The 21,277-nt window shown below is 39.4% G+C and overlaps 1 protein-coding gene across 1 annotated transcript in view; it reads right to left on the reverse strand.

Annotated features, from left to right (window-relative positions):
* Positions 1–10,378: 10,378 nt before the first annotated feature.
* The window catches only part of LOC123624709 (transmembrane protease serine 11C-like), a 40,223-nt gene continuing 29,324 nt past the window's right edge, over positions 10,379–21,277 (reverse strand). Inside the window, exons 7-10 of the mRNA XM_045532804.1 lie at positions 17,566–17,737; positions 16,090–16,349; positions 14,615–14,757; positions 10,379–10,540 (exon numbers count right to left, since the gene is read on the reverse strand). Of these exons, the coding sequence (XP_045388760.1) occupies positions 10,379–10,540; positions 14,615–14,757; positions 16,090–16,349; positions 17,566–17,737 (737 nt within the window). The remainder of the gene's footprint in view (positions 10,541–14,614; positions 14,758–16,089; positions 16,350–17,565; positions 17,738–21,277) is intronic.

Consider the following 21,277-nt stretch of genomic DNA (forward strand, 5'->3'; position numbering starts at 1 on the left):
AAAATGTCTATTCAGATCATTTGTCCATTTTAAAATCAGGTTTTTTGTTTTTGGGGGGTGTTTTTTGGTATCATGTGAGTTCCTTATATATTTTGCATATATAGTTATCATACCCTTATCAGATATATGGTTTGCCAATATTTTCTTCTATGTCATACGTTGCCTTTTCATTTTGTTGATTGTTTCCATGTGCTGTGCAGAAGCTTTTCAGTTTGATGTTGTCCCACTAGTTTATTTTTGCTTTTGTTGCCTGTGCTTTTGGTATCATTTCTAAAAAAATCATTGCCAAGACCAATGTCAAGGAGCTTTCCTCCTTCATTTTAGTCTAAGAGTTTTACAGTTTCAGATCTTATGTTTAAGTCTTTAATCCGTGTTTAGTTACTTTTTGTGTATGGTATGAGAGTCCAATTTCATTGTTTTGTGTGTGTTCTCGTCATGAATTCTTGCCTGATACTATTTATAGCATAAATGCCTGAGTCTGAAGAGACCCGCTGGTTATGACACTGGTGCTCAGGTGGGGAGACACCATTATTATAGCTAATACTATTTTGACTTGTAGAGAGAAAAAGGGAATCTATTATTATACTGCATATTATCATGCAGGTTGGTTCACTTAAACCAGATTTATTTGGAGGCACATTTTAAAAATATGTTAACATATCTGTCTTCATGTTACATTATTTTCTAAATTAAAAATAAAAAATTTTATATTTTTTTCTCATAGGAATTTTATACACTTTACATATACAAAGAAATTAGGTAAAGAGAAGTACTGGCAGCTTAAATCACTAGTTCATATTGCATTTTTCCAAGATAATAGAATATGCATAGCATTCACAATCTGTGACTCACAACTTAAGAAACACATGAAAATATAGAATCTCTGTTTATTGTGAGGTTATATGATTTTGAATAACATTATATTGATTCAGAATGTAGCACATTTTGCATTGGGTAATAGATGACTGTTTTTTTTTATCCAGTATATATATATTTTTTCCAGAAATGCCCCTCCCTGACCTGAGAGACTGTCAATCAAAGGCTCCACCTCCTGCATCATAGGTGTGGTATACTGATCCAAGCCAGGCCAATCAGAGCCATCCTCAGGACTTTTTCTTTTTTTTTTTTTAACTGCAGCCAGCAGGCAGGAAGGCTCTATTTTTGTCTGGGACTGTTAATTTAGCACTAAGGACAATCTAAGCCTAGAATGAGGGAACATGTTTGTAACATCTGAGAGTGAAGAGTCTGCCCATGAATGAAGACTGAGGAGAATTAAGATGTGACTAGAGATAGAGACACTGCTTGAGTTCCTGGACCTAGTCTCAGCTATGCTAAATGATGTAGACCCCTAGTTATTTTTTAGTTAGATAAGCCTATAAATTTCTTTTTACTTAGTCTAGTGTTAATTGAATTTCTGTCACTTGCAACCAAAGAATCCTGACCAATATTCATATAGTTTTATTTTGTTTATGCTTAATTTATAAAACATCAAAAAGTAGAAATACTAAGTCTTATAAATGCATAACAAGATATGTCAAATATTTTAAAAGCAATTAGATAATACAGCTACTGATTAATTCATCCATGAAGTTTATGACAAACATTACATTTTAGAGTACTATGCTAGGTAGAGCCTTAGTTATAACCATATTACGTAACATAGTATAGTTGTTAAAAGTACAATTTCTGGAATCCAATTGTCTGATTGTGAATCCCAGCTCAGTCAGTTATAAATTCTCTGATTTTAGGCAAGTTACATGATTTCTCTATACCTCAGTTTCCTTATCTATAAAATTGAAATAACAAGGTGATCATCCTCACAGGTTTTTTTGGGAAAGTTCTATGTATTAATGCATGTAAAGTATGTCTAACATACAGTAAAAAAAAAAATCAATAAATATAAGCTATTATTGTTAGTGAATTTGGGGGGGGGGTTATGAAAACAATTTACATCGAAATGAAGGCTATACGTGGCAGCTGTAAGATTATCAGCAATGAAAAAGAAAAGGGTAAACTTCTATTCCACTAGTGGAACAGTGTCTGAAAAAGCACCCTGTTGAAATAATATTTTGGATAAATGCCAACTGACCTGCTAATCTGGCATAAGAAGGCATTTATAGACATCTGTGCCCTCAGCTAGAATGTTTCTGTATGAGCAAAAGGAGAATGAAGTGGAAGCAAAATTTCTATATTATTTATTCTGGTTGATAATTCCTATGATTGAGAAATTTTAAGAGTTTGGAGATAAGCAATGTGGTTTTATTCACATGGTGTATCCAAGCCACATATCGAAACATAGCCCACGTGTCTGAGGATAACCTTACTATAAAGTGTGTGTGTATGTGAGCACCGTCTTCTGGCCTCACTTTCATACTTAAAAGAGAATGGGGGAGGGAAAAGTGGCGGAGTAAAGGTGACCTCCTGGCTCCTGGCTCCCAGAGAAAAAGGTGAAGAACTCGGCCTGCTACACTGTGAAACTGTGAAACTGCAGAGAAACAGGGGGGGGACACAACATGGGGGAAAAAATGGTGAATGGGAGATACGACTGCGAAGTCTGGGGAGTGCAAGATAAACAATAGAGACCAGAGCGCGCGAGTGCAGCGGGTCCGACCCGCAGGGGACCGTCCCGCTTCCCCACCGGCCTCCGCTCCCGCCCAGTCACGGACCTGCCTGAAGTCGGTGCAAAATCCTGGCAGGAGACGTGGGGCTCTGTGGAGAGGGGACAATAGCGGGAAGCATCTGGAACTCCCTGGAACTCTGTGCCAGGACTGCACTGTGCGGGGGAGGGACTGGTCTGAGCTACCGCTGGGGGGAGTCAGGGACACGCACCTGGTCAGGGGGACCAGGACAACAGAGGTGGACACTGAGAAGGGGACTCTACCCTGGACACTGCTGCGGGCCATTAGGGCGGCTCAGGGTGCGTCAGAAAGTGCAAGACCTCCTGCGGGACAGGCCCGAGATTGTGGGAGGGCGACACACACGAGACAACGGGCGTCCTGTTGACTCAGCTCCCCAGTCCAGCATCCAATCCAACTCCTGAACGGTCACCCCCAGTGCTGGCGCTCCGCGGGTGCGGGCAGCCGCCATGTTTGGGGTCCACAACCCAGACGCTGGGGTGTGCTACGGTTTCTGGTGACACCCTTGTCCCAGCCCTGGGACTCTTGCGACAGGCTCCGGGCTGTTTTGACGGGTGAATTTTGAGCACTTCCCCAGTCATGGGAGGCTAAAACCTGTAAGATTCACAGGCGCTGAGGCGGTGGGCGGCCTCGGGCACCGCCCCTCACTCCCATCGCCCCTCCCCCCAGCGCAGGACTTTCCCGCCAAAAGTGGGAGGCTCCGCCCCTGGAGGAGGGAGGGGCAAGAAAAGCCAGCAGGAGGAGAAGACGGGGGACAGCTACACGCGAGCGGGGCGCTCCCTCAGGAACTCCACCGTGAATCTGCAGAGAAGCAGCGCGGGACTCGCAGTGCTGGGAAAAAAAGATGAACTGGAGAACTGACCGCTAAGTCTGGAGAGTGCGAGACACACAACAGGGAACAGAGCGTGGGATGGCCGCGCCCTCGGCCGGCGGGGCAGTGTAGTCTGACCCACAGGAGGACTCTCCCTCCACAGACCTCCGCAGCCACCCGGGCAGGGAAGCGCCTGAAGTGAGTGCGGAGCTGTGGCGCGGGCTGACGGGCTGTGCGGAGAAGAGAGAAAAGCGGGAGACATTTTGAGCTCTCCAGTGCTCTGTGCCGGGTCCGCACTGGGCGGGGGAGGGGCTGGCCTGCGTGGTCACTTCCCGGGTCCGCGGGAGGAACTTTGGAGACAGGGACCCCGCCTCTGGCGGCCGCCGGGCCCAGAGCAAGGAGGTGAGCGCACAAAGGGAGGCTCCGGCCCCGGGAATCGGCCGGCGCAGGCTGGGACGGGAGCGCGGGCCTCCCTGCTGGCCTGGCCTGAGCCAGTGCGCCGGGGGAGCAAGCAGTGGGGACAGCCGGGCGCTCGCTGAGGCAGCGGGTCAAACCAGCACCTGCCGCCCCCGCGAGCAGGCGCCTCCAGTGCTGGCTCTCTGGGGGGGGGGCGGGCAGCCGCCATCTGGGGGCCCCTTCTCCGGCCCCGCGGGGCAGGCCCCGCCCTCGGGGGAGGGGAGAACTGAGAGGAGAGGTTTTCTGGGCGGGAAGTGCCCCGGCCGCAGGCGGTAGCTCTCCCACAGCCCGGCAGGGCGGGCCGTGCCCTCGGCGGCAGGGAGAAAGAGGAAAGTCGCTTTCTTTGTGTGTCCAGAGTGAATCTGTGGGACCTTGGAACTAAGCAAAACGCGACAGGCTGTTGAATCTGTTCAGCAGGTTGGTTTTGATCATTTGATAAGAACATAACACTAGGGCTCGCCCTTGGCGCCCAGGCCGCTGCCAGCTTTGGGGCTTGTGGTCCAGGAAGGAAAATCTTGGCCAGAGTCCTCAGCAATTGCACCCATTGACACCCCCACCTGGAGCTGCCTCGCAAGTGTGGCTAAAGAGCCCTGAATTACATATTAGCAGCTCTCCCCTGGCAGCAGATCAAGCAACCACAGAAGTGTACGCTCTCAGGCTGGCTGGTACCTGTTGCTCTTCTTAGGCCACCTAAAGTGGCAACAGGGCTCAAGTAACCCTTGGGAGTGACATTTCCCAAAAATTGGGGCACTGGTATACACCATTCGGGGATTTAGAGCCCAATACAAAGGTATTGGAATACCTGGATGATCTACTGCTCCACGAAAACTACGAGCAACAAAAGAGAGGGTAACCCCATAGCCCATCACAGTGCCTTCCTTCTCAAACTAGTGGAGGGCAGCGAAGTCACTCACACAAGAGTGATTCACCACCTGGGAGACTAAGCAAGGGGTCCAAACTCACTAATCTCCTTTGGCAAGGAGTGAAGACAACAGGTCAGAGACAACCCAACACGCTGAAACACCTCTAAGGCAATACAGGAGCAGAGCACATCTCCCCAGCACTGTCAAGGAACATCCCTTCCGGAACTTGGAGTTAAAGCCATAAACCAGCACCAGCACCCCCAGTTCTTGACAAAGTAGCCTGATGAGAAAGAATCAGTGAAAGAACACTGGAAACATGAAAGATCAGAGAGAAAAGTCACCCCCAAAAGAAAATATTCTATCTCCATCAATAGATAACAACTGACATGATATGATTAAAAATAGAATGGATCACACAGAGGAGAGAATCTCAGAGCTTGAAGATAAAGCCTATGTGCCAATATAATCAGATGAAGAAAAAGAACACAGAAGAGACAAGAGTAGAACATACAAGAAATGTAGGATTATATAAAGAAACCAAATATAAGAATTATAGGCATCCTGGAGAGAGAAGAAGAAAATACACAAGGGCTGGAAAATCTATTTCTTGGAATACTGGAGGAAAATATGCCTGGCCTGCCCAGAAACCTTGGTATCCAGATACAGGAAGCACATAGAATTCCTGGGAGACTCAATGTGAAGAGGCAAACACCACAGCACATAATTATCAGGCTGGCCAAAGTAAACATGAAAGAGGCAATCCTTGGAGCAGTAAGAGGAAAACAACAGATAACCTACAAGGGAAAACCTATCAGACTAATTGCAGATTCTCAACTGAAACCTTAGAGCCAGAAGGGACTGGGGACCCCTCCTCAATCTTCTTAAACAGAACAATGGTCAACCTAGAATTCTTTACCTGGCAAAACTGAGCTTCATCTATGAGGGAGAAATAAAGACTGTCCCAGACAAGCAATCACTGATGGAATTTGTGAAGACCAGACCTGCTCTGCGGGAAGTACTCAGACCTGCATTATACATTGAACAGTGCAATAGACACCCACCAAATTAAAAACACTCAAGAGTTAAGGCCCAGAATCCAGATTCCACAATGACTCCAGAGGTAAAACAAAACAGTAAGAACTTACCCAACAATATGAACAGAAATCTACCCCAAATATCAATCCTCTCAATAAATGTGAGTGGCTTGAATTGTCCTTTGAAGAGACACAGACTCACTGAGTGGATAAAACATCATAAGCCAAGTATCTACTGTCTCCAGGAAATGCATCTAACTCACAAAGACGATTTCAGACTCAAGGTCAAGGGTTGGAAAACAGGCTTTCAGGCAAATGGAAACCAAAAGAGACTTGGGGTAGTGATTCTAATTTCAGACAGCATAAATTTTAACACAGCAAAAGTAAAATGGACAGATCGTCCAAACAAAAATAAGCAAAGAAATAATGGACTTAAACAGAGCACTAGAACAAATGGGTCTAACAGACATCTACAGAACATTCCACCCACATAAAGCTGAATATACATTATTCTCATCAGCTCATGGAACTTTCTCCAAAATAGACCACTTCCTAGACTACAAATCAGACCTCACAAATTTAAAAAAATAGAAATTGTACCATGTATCTTCTCAGACCACAGTGGTATAAAACAAGAGATCAATTCCAACAGAAATGCTCACCACTTCACAAAGCCACGTAAATCAACAATCTATTGCTAAATGACTGCTGGGTGAAGGAAGAGATTCAGATGGAGATCAGAAAATTCTTTGAATTAAATGATAATGGGGACACAAGCTATCAAAACCTGTGGGATACAGCAAAAGCATGCCTGAGAGGAAAACTAATAGCATTAAATGCTCACATCCAAAAGACAGAAAGCTCACAAGTCAACAAACTAATAAACCATCTCAAGAAACTGGAAAAGGAAGAGAAAATTAATTCTAAACCTAGAAGAAGAAAGGAAATAACTAAGATTAAAGCAGAACTAAATGAAATTGAGAATAAAAGAACTATACTGAAGATCAATAAAACCAAACTCTGGTTTTTTGAAAAGAAAAACAAAATTGATAGCCCTCTTGCTAGGTTGACAAGAACCAGCAAGGAAAGGACTTTAATAAACTCAATCAGAAATGAAAGAGGAGAGGTCACTACAGACATCATGGAAATACAAAACATTATCTTTGAATACTATAAAAATCTGTATGCCCCAAAGCTACCAAATGTGAGGGAAATGGACAAATTCTTGGAAACACACAACCTCCCTAAGCTCAACTAGGAGGAAATAGAACTACTGAATAGACCAATATAAAGTGCAGAAATTGGAGCAGCAATAAAAATCTTCCAAAAAAAAAAAAAAGTCCCTGACCAGATGGGTTCACACCCGAATTTTACCAAACATACAAAGAAGATCTCTTACTGATACTGCAGAAATTATTCCAAAATATTGAGAAAGATGGTATTCTACGAAGCCAATATCACCTTGATACCAAAGCCAGGATGGGATGTAGAAAAAAAGAGAAAACTACAGACCAATATCCCTCATGAATATAGATGCAAAAATTCTCAACAAAAATTTAGCAAACCGAATCCAACAGCACATCAAAAAAATAATTCACCACGACCAGGTGGGCTCTATCCCAGGGATGCAAGGCTGGTTCAACATATGCAAATCTATAAATATAATTCACCACATAAATAAAAGCAAGAACAAAGACCATGTGATTCTCTCAATAGGTGCAGAAAAAGCATTTGATAAAATCCAGGACACTTTTATGATAAAAACCCTCAACAAAATAGGCATAAATGGGACATTCCTTAAAATTATTAAGGCCATATAAGACAAACCCACAGCCAATATGATATTGAATGGTGAAAAATTGAAAGTATTTCCTCTTAGAACTGGAACCAGACAAGGTTGCCCACTATCTCCACTTCTATTCAGCGTAGTGCTGGAAATCCTTGCTAGAGCAATTAGACAAGAGAAGGGAATTAAGTGTGTCCAAATGGGGGCAGAAGAGGTCAAACTCTCACTCTTTGCTGATGATATGCTATTATAACTAGAAAATCCCAAGGATTCAGCCAAGAGATTCCTGGAATTGATAAATGAATTCACTAAAGTCTCAGGATACAAAATTAATGCACACAAATCAGTGGGATTCGTATATGCCAATAACAGTCAAGTCGAAAATCAAATCAAAGATGCAACACCTTTCACAATAGGATCAAAGAAATTTAAATATTTAGGAATATATTTAATGAAGGAGGTGAGATATTTATAGGGAGAACTATGAAACACTGAGAAAAGAAATTGTAGACTATGGGCACAGATGGAAATCCGTACCATGTTCATGGATTGGTAGAATCAATATTGTTAAAATGTCAATTCTACTTAAAGTGATCTACAGAATTAATGCAATCCCTATCAAAATTCTGCCATCATTCTTTACAGATTTAGAAAAAATAATTCTACGCTTCGTCTGGAACCACAGAAGACCTTGTATAACCAAAGCAATCTTAAGCAAAAAGAAAAAATTGAGAGGCATCAGTCTGCCAGAGTTCAATCCTTGCTATAAGGCTATAGTAACCAAAACAGCATGGTACTGGCACAAGAACAGAGATACAGACCTTTGGAAAGGGTGGAGATCCCAGATAGAAAACCATCCTTATATTGTCATCTAATCTTCAAGAAAGCAGACAAAAGTATACGTTGGGGGAAAGAATCTCTATTCAATAAGTGGTGCTGGGAAAACTGGATAACTACATTTAGAAGATTGAAGCTGGATCCCCACCTCTCACCTCTTACAAAGATCATCTCACGTTGGTTAACAGACATAAACCTAAGGCGTGAAACCTTAAGAACTCTGGAAGAAAATGTGGGGAAGACTCTTTTAGACATCGACTTAGGTAAAGAATTTATGAAGAAGACCCCTAAAGAAATCACAGTAGCAACAAAAATAAATAGATGGGACCTGATAAAATTAAAAAGCTTCTGCACAGCCAAGGAAACTGTCCTTAGAGCGAATAGACAACCTACAGAATGGGATAAAATATTTGCTTTCTATACATCCACTAAAGGGCTGATAACAAGAATCTATATAGAACTTAAGAAAATCAACAAGAAAAAATCACACAACCCCATAAATAAATGGGAAAAGGACATGAACAGAAACTTTTCAAAAGAAGACAGACTAATGGAGAGCAAACATACTAAAAAATGCTCAGCATCTCTAATCATTAGGGAAATGCAAATCAAAACTACAATGAGATATCACCTAACTCCAGTGAGAATGGCCTCTATCAAAAAGTCTCAAAATAACAAATGCTGGCATGGATGTGGAGAGATTGGAACACTCTTACACCGCTGGTGGGACTGCAAATTAGTACAACCCCTGTGGAAAGTAATTTGGAGATACCTCAAAGAGCTAAAAATAGAAATACCATTTGATCCAGCAATCCCACTACTAGGCATCTATCCAAAGGAAAAAAAGACATTCTATAGTAAAGACATCTGTACTCGAATGTTTATAGCAGCACAACTTACAATTGCAAAAATGTGGAAACAACACAAATGCCCATCAATACATGAGTGGATTAATATAATGTGGTAGATGTATACCATGGAATACTACTCAATTACAAAAAACAATGGTGATCTAGCACCTCTTATATTATCCTAGTTGGAGATTGAGTCCATCCTTTGAAGTGAAGTATCACAAGGATAGAAAAACATGCACCGCAAGTGCTTGCCGTCAAATTAGTACTAATTGATCAACACTAAAGTGCTTACATGGTGCCAGTCAGGGAGAGGGGTAGAGCAGGTGGGTTGGGTAAACTCACGGCTAATGGAGATGGGGTGCACTGTATGGGGAAAGGACACACTTGTGGCCCTGGCTTGAGCAAGGCAAATGCATTTCATGTATCCAAAATGTTTGTACCACCATAATATAATGAATTTTAAAAAAAGAGAATGGGGACAAGTCAATAAGCATCGTGATCTATTCAGTGTGCCCCAGGGGATTATCATGTTGTTTTGTGTCACTCAAAGTGAGAAAACCATAAATAGAGGTGGGATTAGCATTGACACAAAGAGCAGAAAGAAAACAGGTGGATAAATTTTTCCTGAGTAATTTTTACAGCCAATATTACTGCAATTTCCTAGATTACAACCTACTGCTATGTTGATCCTGTGGATTTCATGTGCTTGTCAGCAGGAGATTATATGTACACTCAGAAGGGAGTTTATTGCTAATACCTATTCTATGATTCCTCAAGTAATCTGGATCTGCAAATTAGCAGAGAATACTTCCTTAATAAACTGTAATCCATATTTATTCCTATAATTATCTTCAATCTGGAAAGGGTTAACGGGAAAACTGTATGTCCTACCTACCTAGTCCATTAGTCTCACTAAACCTTTGTCAAATTCTAATAAATAGAAAGTTTTCATGGTTCTAAAACAGTATGTGTTTAAATTTGCTACAGTAAATGTGCATAAGGAGAGGTGATATTTAAGTTAAATGTGGTTTAAGAATTATAAACATATTTAATAAGCATACATAATAACCTTTGAGCTTTAATCTACAGAGCACTTCTGCCCTAAAGACCCGTTTTGGACTTGATCCAGTCTCGATAGTATGTCACTCGAGTGTAGACACCAGGCTTGTTTGGAAGAGCACATTCATCTCCCCAGCTTACGATACCAGCAAGAAACCAGATGCCTTTAGAATTTGCACCAACCAGTGGTCCACCAGAGTCACCCTGGAGAGAAAAAGAATGTATACAATTACTATAATTTAAAGGTGAATGCTGCATATTTTTCTCTTTTGTAGTAATGACAGGAAATGACAGAAGAGGGGAAAAACCCTAGATATGTGAATACTAAAATGATTATAGTCTAAAATATTTTTGTGTTCTATGATCATTTACTTAAATATATAAGTTTAGGTCTTTCGATATAACAATACAAGAATGGAAAACAGGTATAAAAAATTTCAACTTGATTATTATAGATCAGGAGCTACTGAACATATTATTGCTTATGCAGTCATCAGTGTGCTGATGAACTCTCTAATGATCTTCCCAAACTCCCCTATTTCCAGGCAGATTGTGGGAAAAAGGGAGATTTGTATTTAACTACCACCAATACCGGATGATTGCTTCTTCATTCTTACGTAAGCATTGCTTCAATTTCCAGAATTCTGTAATTTGGCTATAGCCTCCCTACACTTCCTATAGTTTTCATCTACTGATCTTTAGACCATTTTCTAAGAATGATGGAATATCTTGGCATCTGGCATTTCCTTTGTCCTAATCCTTCCTGTCATCCTGGATAATTCCAGCATCTATTTTATGATACATCTAATACCTTAGCCCACAGTCTCTTGGCTTCCTTGAATCTGATCATTTAATTCAACCTTTCCATGTCATTCCTTGTCATCACCAGGAACTGCCCCACCTCTGAAACACCATTGTTCAGTATTATAATTACGTATACCTGTCCCTTATGTTTTTTCGTTCTACTTATTTCACTTTTCATTCTGTATCTGCTCTTCAGCCTCACTTTCTTCTCCATTAGTGTGTTAGCTCATTTCCTCCCTCCTGTCTTTCTTTAAGCAGGCTACATTCTGTCATTCACCCACACCACTAATGTGTAACAGCATCCCCTCAGCACCTTACCTTCCTCCCTGCAGTAGCCCAGGCCAAATTATACACTGTGAAATAAAACCATGTTACAAATTTTTATCCTCAAATAACGGTTCTCAGCAATATTTACATGCCTTTAGCCAACTTCCTTTCTCATGTTTGAGGGCAACCATTCCAAACTTTTTCCACTTCACAACTTTTAAAAATCCAGCTTCCTCATTCCAAACCTAGTATATTACTTTCAAATTCATAGAGTAAGTGAAGAATAACAGGTGGCAATTCCTCCATTCCTGGTCTTGTCCTTTTTGACTTCTTAGCTCACCTACCTCAGTCCACATCTGTATCTACTTTCCTTCTTCTTAGATGGATGTATTTCATCTTTTAAAAAAATTAAGTTTTGATTGACAAATAGTGTTTATATTTAAGGTGTACAATGTGTTTTGATACAGGTATACATTGTGAAATGGTTCCCCCAATCAAGCCAGTTAACCTATTCATCACCTCACATATTTAATGTTTTTTGGTGAGAACACTTAAGATCTGTTCTCTGAACAAATTTCAAGTGTACAATATATTATTATTAACTATATTCACCATACTGTATATTATATCCCCAGAACTTACTAATCTTATAACTGAAAGCTTATACCCTTTGACCAATATCCCTATATTTTCTTTGACTCCTGGTCCCTGGCAACCATCATTGTAATGTTTCAATGAGTTTGATTTTTTAAGATTCCACATAATAGTGAAATCGTGCAGTATTTGTCTTTCTGTGTCTGGCTTATCATACTGAGCCTACTGCTCTTTAGGTTCATCTATGTTGTTGCAAACAGCAGGATTTCTTTCTTTTATATGGCTGAACAATGCTCCTCTGTGTGTGTGTGTATCACATTTTCTTTATCCATTCATCAGCTGATGGTTGTTTCTGTATCTCGGCTGTTGTGAATAATGCTGCAGTGAGCATGGGGATGCAGATCTCTCTTTGTGATACTACTGATTTCGTTTCCTTTGGACATATACCCAGAAGTGGGATTGCTGGATCATACAGTAGTTCCATTTTTATTTTGAAAATTTTTTTTCGTTTTTTATTTTAATAGATTTAGGGGGTACAAGTTAAATTCCCTTACATGGATAAATTGTATAGTGGTGGAGTCTGAGGTTTTGTCTATTTTTAATTTTTTGAAGAAACTTCATACTATTTTCCACAATGGCTACGCCAATTTACATTTCCATCAGTAGTATACAGGGTTCCCTTTTCACCAATACTTGTTATCTTTTATCTGATAATAGCCAGGTGTGAGGTGTTTTCCTATTGTGATTTTAATTTACATTTCTCTGATGATTAGTGATATTGAGCATCTTTTCATGTTCCTGTTGGTCAATTGAAACAAGAAATGTTCTTCTTTGGAAAAATGTCTATTCATGTCATTTGCTCATTATTAAATCAGATTTATTTTTATTTTTATTTTTTTTAGCATTGAGTTTTGTTAATTCCTAAGAGTAGGCTTGAAGGGAGAGACTTAATAATATTTACAGACTGTAAGGAAGAGTCCATTAGAATAGGACAGTTTGGGAAATACAGAAGAAAGCTCAAATGAATGGAAATCTCAAATGCCTGTGTAGATGTAAGGAGACTGAGTGAAGAACACAGGGAAGAGATTAGCTTTGAATAGTAAGAGAAACTTGTTCCTGTGCCTAGAGGGTGAGAATGAGTTGAAATATATATATATATATATATATATATATATATATATATATATATCAAGAGAAAGGAAATTAAAGGAGTTCTCACATTCTGTTCACTTTTTCTGGTTAGCAGGAGAAAAATGTCATTTGCTAAAAAAGATAAGGGCATGTTGGGATACGTAGGTAAAGAATATAATGAATGTTTGACACAGTGCCATAAAAAATGCATTAAAAATTGTACGGTGTGTTTAAGACCCAGCTGTGATTATATGACTCCAGTTTATAAGAAGGCAAGATTTCTTCTAGCTGTGCTCAGCAGCTTGCATGTAAAAGCAAATAAAGCCGATAGATTGTTCTGCAGTTGCAGATTATTAGGATGGGTGTGGGGAAAGCAAAAGATGAAGTCATCGAGGGTGCTGCAAATAGAGTGGTTGCAATAATAAAACATAGGTTCTGGACTGTATAAGTTGAGGAGAGAGTCACGAGTGATGGACTGAAAAGAAATTAAAAGGAACAGAGATTTAAGCTCTTCATAACATTGGAGAATAGGTTTAGTGGGACAGTTGGAAAGATAGAAATCTGTAATTATAGATGATAATTAGGTATTGCAAATACTTGTTTGTGTGTTTGCTAGCTCTTACCAAGAATGTGTGAATATGCTGTATTCATTTTAACTTCCCTGCACCTAGTATAGGGTCTGGCACATAGGTCAATAAATAATCACTACATGGAAGAAAGTATGAATAATACAAGGCTCCTCCTGGATTTATCACTAATTCTGCCTGCCTAGATAATTACAGTAGTACTTTGGTTAGCTCTAGGATTATTACTCATAAATAGCAACAGGGGCATCAGAATCACATTATACCTAAGGTAAAGCAGCTTAGCACAGAGTTTAGAGTATGGGCACTAGAGCCCAATTTCCCATGTTCAGACCTCAGTTCTGACACTTAATAGCTGTGTAAGTTTATACAAGTTACTTAATCTCTTTGCCTCAGTCTCGAAATAGGGTTTAAAATAGGACAAACATGCTGCAGAGGACTGACATAACTAGAATAAATTAATATTTGTAAAGTGCTTAAAACAATGCCTAGCACATAGGAATGCTATATAAGGATTGTTAAATAAATAAGATATTTAGGATGTTGGAGCCAGATTATGGAAGTTCCATGATCATTACTTTTGGTATTAGACCCAGTTAAGTGTTTCTCAGTGAAATGTCAGTCAAACTAAAGTCATCAGTAATCCATTTCATCTCTTCACTGCTTATTCGTCTCTTCCTCACACCTATTCACAGCTTCTTGTAATATTAAGGGTGATTTAGCACTTTAGTACTTTTAATGAGACCTATTGATATCAATATAATTTTAATTAGATACTTTGGCTACAAAACATATTTAAGCCCTTAAAACTTCTCAATCCCATGAGAAAATTGAACTGGTTAATTGGAAATTTAAAACTACAAGAAAAAATTCTTGAAAATGGAGTAGGCAGCCTTACCTGGCAGGCATCCACACGTCCCTCCAGGTACCCGGCACACAACATTCCAGGTGTAATGACTCCACTGTATGCCTCTCTACTGTTGCAGATCTTATTATCTATAATCTTCACTAATCCCTTTTGGAGTATATTAGGACTTGTTCCTAAGACAAGAAAATTATATGATTTTTGCTAACGTCAATATTAATCTCTCTGGTTAGGGTATTAGTATGTAACTTTAACACTATGTACAATTTCCAAATCAAATTAAGGTTAATTAAGCTTTTATTTATCTCTGTTCTTAGTGACAAAAAGCAATTAATGTTTACGAACACACAAAGCTATTTCTAAAAATGACCATATTTAGAAATACTTAGTGTATGCATCCATATGTGATGGGATTTATTTTCCTTTAGAATTATTTTGGAATTTTATATTTATTACACATATGCCTTAGAAAGCAAAATGAAATATCCATATTACAGAAACATACGTTTTATGAACATTTGTAGATTTTCAGCTAAATTTGTCACTGTAAATTCTGAATCTTGAAATTAATTTTAGGTTTATTTTTCTGCTTTCAAAATACATTTATGAACATAAATATATCCTAAATCCTCACATTATTAGGGTCATAAGGATGCACATGTTTATTTTATTTTATTTTATTTTATTTTATTTTATTTTATTTTATTTTATTTTTTTGAGACAGAGTCTTACTCTGTTGCCTGGGCTAGAGTGCTGTGGTGTCAGCCTAGCTCACAGCAACCTCAAACTCCTGGGCTCAAGCAATCCTCCTGCCTCAGCCTGCCAAGTAGCTAGGACTACAGGCATGCGCCACCATGCTCGGCTAATTTATATATATATATATATATATATATATATATTTTTAGTTGTCTATATAATTTCTTTCTATTTTTTTTTTTTTTTTTTTAGTAGAGACAGGGTCTCACTTTTGCTCAGGCTGGTCTCGAACTCCTGACCTTGAGCGATCCTCCCGCCTTGGTCTCCCAGAGTGCTAGTATTACAGGCGTGAACCACCGTGCTCGGCCAAATTTTTTTTTTTTTTTAATTTTTAAAAAATCGTTTTAATAGAAACAGGGTCTCACTGTTGCTCAGGCTGGTCTTGAACTCCTGAGCTCAAGCAATCCTCCCATCTCAGCCTGGCAGAGTGCTAGGATTATAGGTGTGAGCCACCACGCCCGGCCAAAATAAATGTTGATTGAATGAATGATGAATGAAATGGAGGAAATGAATTACTTATTCAAATGATACATTTCTGTAAAAACTGCCATTTTAAGCAGAATTATGGTAAATAGCTCTACGAAATTATAGATTTCTGTATAAAGGTTGAGGATAACTTTCAATTCATTCCACATTGTGCTCTTAAAAATGACCCAGAGAAAATATTTTTCAGGTTTAGTTGCAATTCTGAGTACTTTTCTTTTTAACTCCTAAAATACAAACCATGTAATGGAGGGAGGTTAGGAACTCACCATCAGACTTCAGTGTTCCCCAACCAGTGACCACCACATCTGAATTGGGTGGGAATGTATAAGTAGCTTCTGGAAGACATGCTCTTCGGATGTTGCTTGTATATAATACTGGTGAAGACAGGTGCACAACAGCAATGTCATTATCATGTGCCGGGTAATGGTAGTTTTCATGAATTATAATATCCTTGATACTTCGCTGTGTTTGTGGATCACTTAAAAGAAGCCCAAAACTAACATTCCATTCTTTGGGATCATTGTCACTAAAGAAAATAGATTTATTTATTAGAAGTTCTATATATTGCAGTTGTAGGCATTAATCTCTTACACTTTTTTAAACAATTACATTTTGAGTTTCCATAATGCTTGTAAGCATACAAAATAAAGCTGTATATAAAAGAAGAAACAAAAATGATAACAACAGATTTTGAATAATTCAGTAAGATATGTTTTAGAAGATAACTCATGGAAACTACATTTTATTTCTTATTTTATATAGAAAAGACTCAATGGGATTTATAAAGATAAATAATGACAACATAAGGTAGTAAGATTAAATAAAAAGTTGGCAAGGACATGGGACAGAGTGAACTTAGAGAAATTAAGAAAATAGTATAAATCCTCTTTTTTAACCATTGAAAATATACATAGGAAGGTATTTTTGATTTTTATTATTTGTTAATCAGCAATTTTTATATTAAGTATTGAAAAATAGTACTGCTGGAACATTTTCAAACTCTCTACTAAAGCAACATAATAAGCAAGCATGATTTTTGAAGAGAGTTGATCAACTCTGAGAGGGATTTTTATTTAAAGAAAAACCAATGAATGCTACATAAAACCAAGAGAGATTAATGAGAAATACCATCAAACAAAAGGGTAAAAATCTTTTAGGTAAAAAAGGGCAAACTTCTTGTGCAATAATATATATCTTTTAAAGAAATCATCATTTTAAATAGGGCTGTACATATGTGGGAGGATGTAGAATTCATTAAAATACTTATTACTAAATAAATAAAACCAAATGTAATAATAATGAGAAAGAAATAAAAGACCCATGTCCAACTTGGGATGTATAGTTTCTCTATAAAATTGAAGTACAGTAAGTTCCTCTAACCTAGTGGTTCTCAACTGGGGCATTTTTGTTCTCCACATTTGGCAATGTCTGGACACATTTTTGGTGTCAACACTGCAGGATACTACTGATGAGTGGAGGCCAGGGATGCTGCTAAATATCCTACCCTGCACAGGACAGCTTTCTGTAACAAAGCATTAATTACATGGCCTAAAATGTCAATGGTACCACTTTCGACAAACCCTGCTCCAGTCTGACCATGTCTGTTATTTTACTGATAATTCATGGAGTAGTTTTGAGGCTACACCTCACAAGACTGGCTAGGTGGAGGCATAGTTACGTGGCCATATTATTAAAAAAATATTATCAGACTTTTAGATAGTTGAGTGGCTTTGAGGTCTTACTTTACAAAACAGTGAGCAGCAGTGATAAGCCAGCTGTTACTAATCAGAGTGGCTCCACATCGGTGGACACTGTTCCACTGGAGGCTAGCTTGCCAGGGCCACTCCCCTTCCTCGGCATCCAGGCCCCCTGCCACTTTGTTGCCAGAGGGAGTTATTGTGCGTTGTCCACAACCTGCTCAAAATAAAGTTCATTAGCATTGATATTGCTTATTCATTTCTATTGCTATAGTAAACAAACTCCTGTAATATGTGTCCCCATTAACTATTAATTGAGAAAAACTCACAGACTTGGAGAAGTTAGCACTAACTTATTGCTGACATGAGATTTCCCGAGAATTCATTCAGAATAGATTAACATCTTCCTCCCCCCTCTCCATCACTCACATACACTCTATATATCTGTATGGCCTCACCATAACCTGATATAAGAGGTGGGTAGAATTAAATGTTTGAATTTAGAAGACAATAATTGTATAGGTTTTCATTTTTTTGAGACAAGAGTCTTGCTCTGTTGCTCGGGCTAGAGTGCTAGGGCATCAGCCTAGCTCACAGCAACCTCAAACTCCTGGGTTTAAGCAATCCTTCCACCTTAGCCTCCGGAGTAGCTGGGACTATAGGCATGTACCACCATGCCCAGCTAATTTTTTCTATATATTTTTAGTTGTCCAGCTAATTTCTTTCTATTTTTTTTTTTGGTAGAGACGGAGTCTCACTCGTGCTCAGGCTGGTCTTGAACTCCTAACCTCGAGTGATCCTCCTGCCTCGGCCTCCCACAGTGCTAGAATTATAGGTGTGAGCCACCGCACCTGGCCCTGAATAAGTTATAATACTAAGTTGCATGGGTAAATATGTACATTTCAATTTCAGTGAGCAGTTGTTATAGAGTGATGAGTGCTATGAAAATATTCATGAGAAAGTGTGAATGAACATGAATGTGAATGAGATATTGATGAGACAATAGACAGAAATATGGTCCCCCTCAAGTCACAATACACAATGCCTGGATTAAAGGAATAACACATGAAGATAGTATCATAACTTTGGAGGTAACCAATCTCCAAAGTTATATGCATCTCCAAATCAGGAATGTGCTCTAGTGTCTATTTAGAGCCAGAAAAACTAGTAGACTCTTAAGTCTTTAAAGCAAATCTGCGGTAATAACACTTCACTATTATTCTTTCCATCTGTCTTTCTGAGTCACTCTTTCTTTAATTCCCTTGACTATCGTCACTTTACTCCAACTACAGCACTGAGCTTAACAGCTTATGAGACCTTTTACTAGAGTTTGTCATTTCCTAATAAATATATTTAGAGGGCAGGAGCCATATCTTTTTAAAAAAAAATGTATCTCTAGAACCTACTGTAGGAACCTGTCACATAAAAATAACTCAACAAATGTTGTGTTCCAGTAGGGGAACAAAAAAAATAAAATAAAATAAAAAGAAAGAAAAACAAATGTTTGTATAAATGTAGTCTAAATGAAAGTCTATATGAAGTCCATGGGACATCTTGAAATAAAAATTATACTTAATTACAAAGCTCTTTTCTGTAATGAGCACGTTCCAAAGCACTTAGAGAATGGAAAAACTTGCCATAATCAATGTGTGGGCATAGATTAAAGTAATGGCTCTCAATTGGGGACAATTTTGGGCACTGTCTCTCCAAGAGATATGTATTTGGCAGGCTGGAGACATTTTTGGTTGTCACAATTGGGGCCGAGGGAGGCTACTGGTATCTAGTGGGTAAAGGCTAGGGATACTGCTAAATACCCTGTAATACTGTGGTCCCCAACCACCGGGCCATGGACAGGTACCAGTCCCCAGCCCCCCAGGAACCGGGTGCACAGCGGGAGGTGAGTGGAGGGTGAGCAAGTGAAGCCCCACCTGCACCCACAGCAGCTCCCCATCGCTTGCATCACTGGCCCAGCCCCGCCCCCCATGAGATCAGCAGTGGCATCAGACTCTCAAAGGAGTGTGAACCCCACTGCAAACTGCATGTGGGAGGGATCCAGGTTGTGTCCTTTCCATGAGAATCCAAAGTCTTACGATCTGCGGTGATGCTCAGGCTGTGACTGCACCCCCTTCCCCTTTGGGAAAACTGTCTTCCACGAAACCAGTCCCTGGTGTCAAAAAGTTTGGGGACTGCTGCTGTAATACACAGGACAGAAAAAGAATTATCTGTCCCCAAATGTCAATAGTGTTATGGTTGAGAAACTCTAGATGAAAGAAAGGTACTTATTATACCAAGAATGAGAATACTTCAAGTTGGAAAGGGTAGATGGTCAATTGCTTCACAGAGATGTTAATTATATGTGACTAGATGTACTTTGAGGTATTCTTTCCTGAGGGTAGAAAGGCATTAGAAACATAGGGGAAAGTCATGTAGACTTTTTTATTACTTTATTAAAAATATTCTTTTCTGTTTTTTTGAGGGGTAAGGCATGGACAGGGTCTTGCTGTGTTGCCCAGGCTAAAGTACAGTGTCATTAACATAGCTCACTGCAACCTCAATCTCCTGGGCTCAAATAATCCTCCTGCCTCAGCCTCCCAAGTAGCTGGGATTATAAGTAAGTGTGACCGCACTGGGCTAATTTTTAAAATTTTTGTAGAGATGGGGTCTTGCTTTGTTGCTCAGGCTGGTCTCAAACTCCCCGCCTCAAGCAAAACTCCTACCCTTGGCTTCCCAAAGTGTTGAGATTGCAGGCATTAGCCACTGTGCCCAGCCTAAAAAATGTGGTTTTCACATGGACTTTTTAAAAGGCCTTAACTAGTCCTCTGAAGTCCTTTAGTTTGTGTGTTGCTTCTAATTCTAAGTTATCTTCTTGTTGCAACCGAAACCTCAGGTTGTTTAGGTATCCTCTTCATAAAAATCATGTAGCTGAACTAGAGCCTTTGTGGTTGCTCTTTCTGAATGAGACAGCTCTCACGCTGACTCACTGAATGTAACTCCCTTTTCTTTTCCTGTTTCCACTTCCTTATCATGGATGCTACAGAGGATCAAACAAATAATCCAGAACCCAGTGGTATAATGGTTCCTCCCTATCCTCCCTTCTTTCTGGACAACTCCCAAAGGAAGTTGGCTTTTACTCAACTTCCTTCAGAGAAATAAAAAAAACAAAGTTGGATCTCTGTGAGCTAGGAGAACCTCCCTTGGGCAACTCTACTTCCATGTTTCTGCTCTTACTCAGAATTCTAACCTAATATATGTCCCTGCATCAACTTCCATTTTAAATTCTCATTGACTCATGATTGTTGGGTCTGTTAAGCTTTCAGCTGCCACGTCTGCAATATTACCTTGTTATTAGCTCTACTGAAGTTTTACAAGGCACCTTGTAGCTTTGTTATGCCAAAAGAGACAATATGGTAAATTTCAAGAATTTAAGGAATATAATGAAGATTGCTGGCTGATACTTTCAGAAACATCAGCGAATCTACTGAGCTCTTATAGCCTCTCCTACCCTTCTAACTTCTACCCCATCATCTATTACTACATTCTAACACACTTTACGGAGCATACCAACGCTCTAGTCTTTCTTTAACCTTATGTGATGTTTTTGCCTACCCCTCATTTTTAAAAATTTTTTTAAGTGTGTTCAAAATCCTAATTAGGCCAAGTGAAATTCAGAATACTGTTACAGATGGTTGTTTAGTGTTCCAGCTGGAGGATAGACAAATCAGCTGATTTTTTTTTTTAAACAAGTATCTACACAGCC

The sequence above is a fragment of the Lemur catta genome, chromosome 19 (assembly GCF_020740605.2).
Source record: "Lemur catta isolate mLemCat1 chromosome 19, mLemCat1.pri, whole genome shotgun sequence".
In the NCBI taxonomy this organism is placed as follows: Eukaryota; Metazoa; Chordata; class Mammalia; order Primates; family Lemuridae; genus Lemur; species Lemur catta.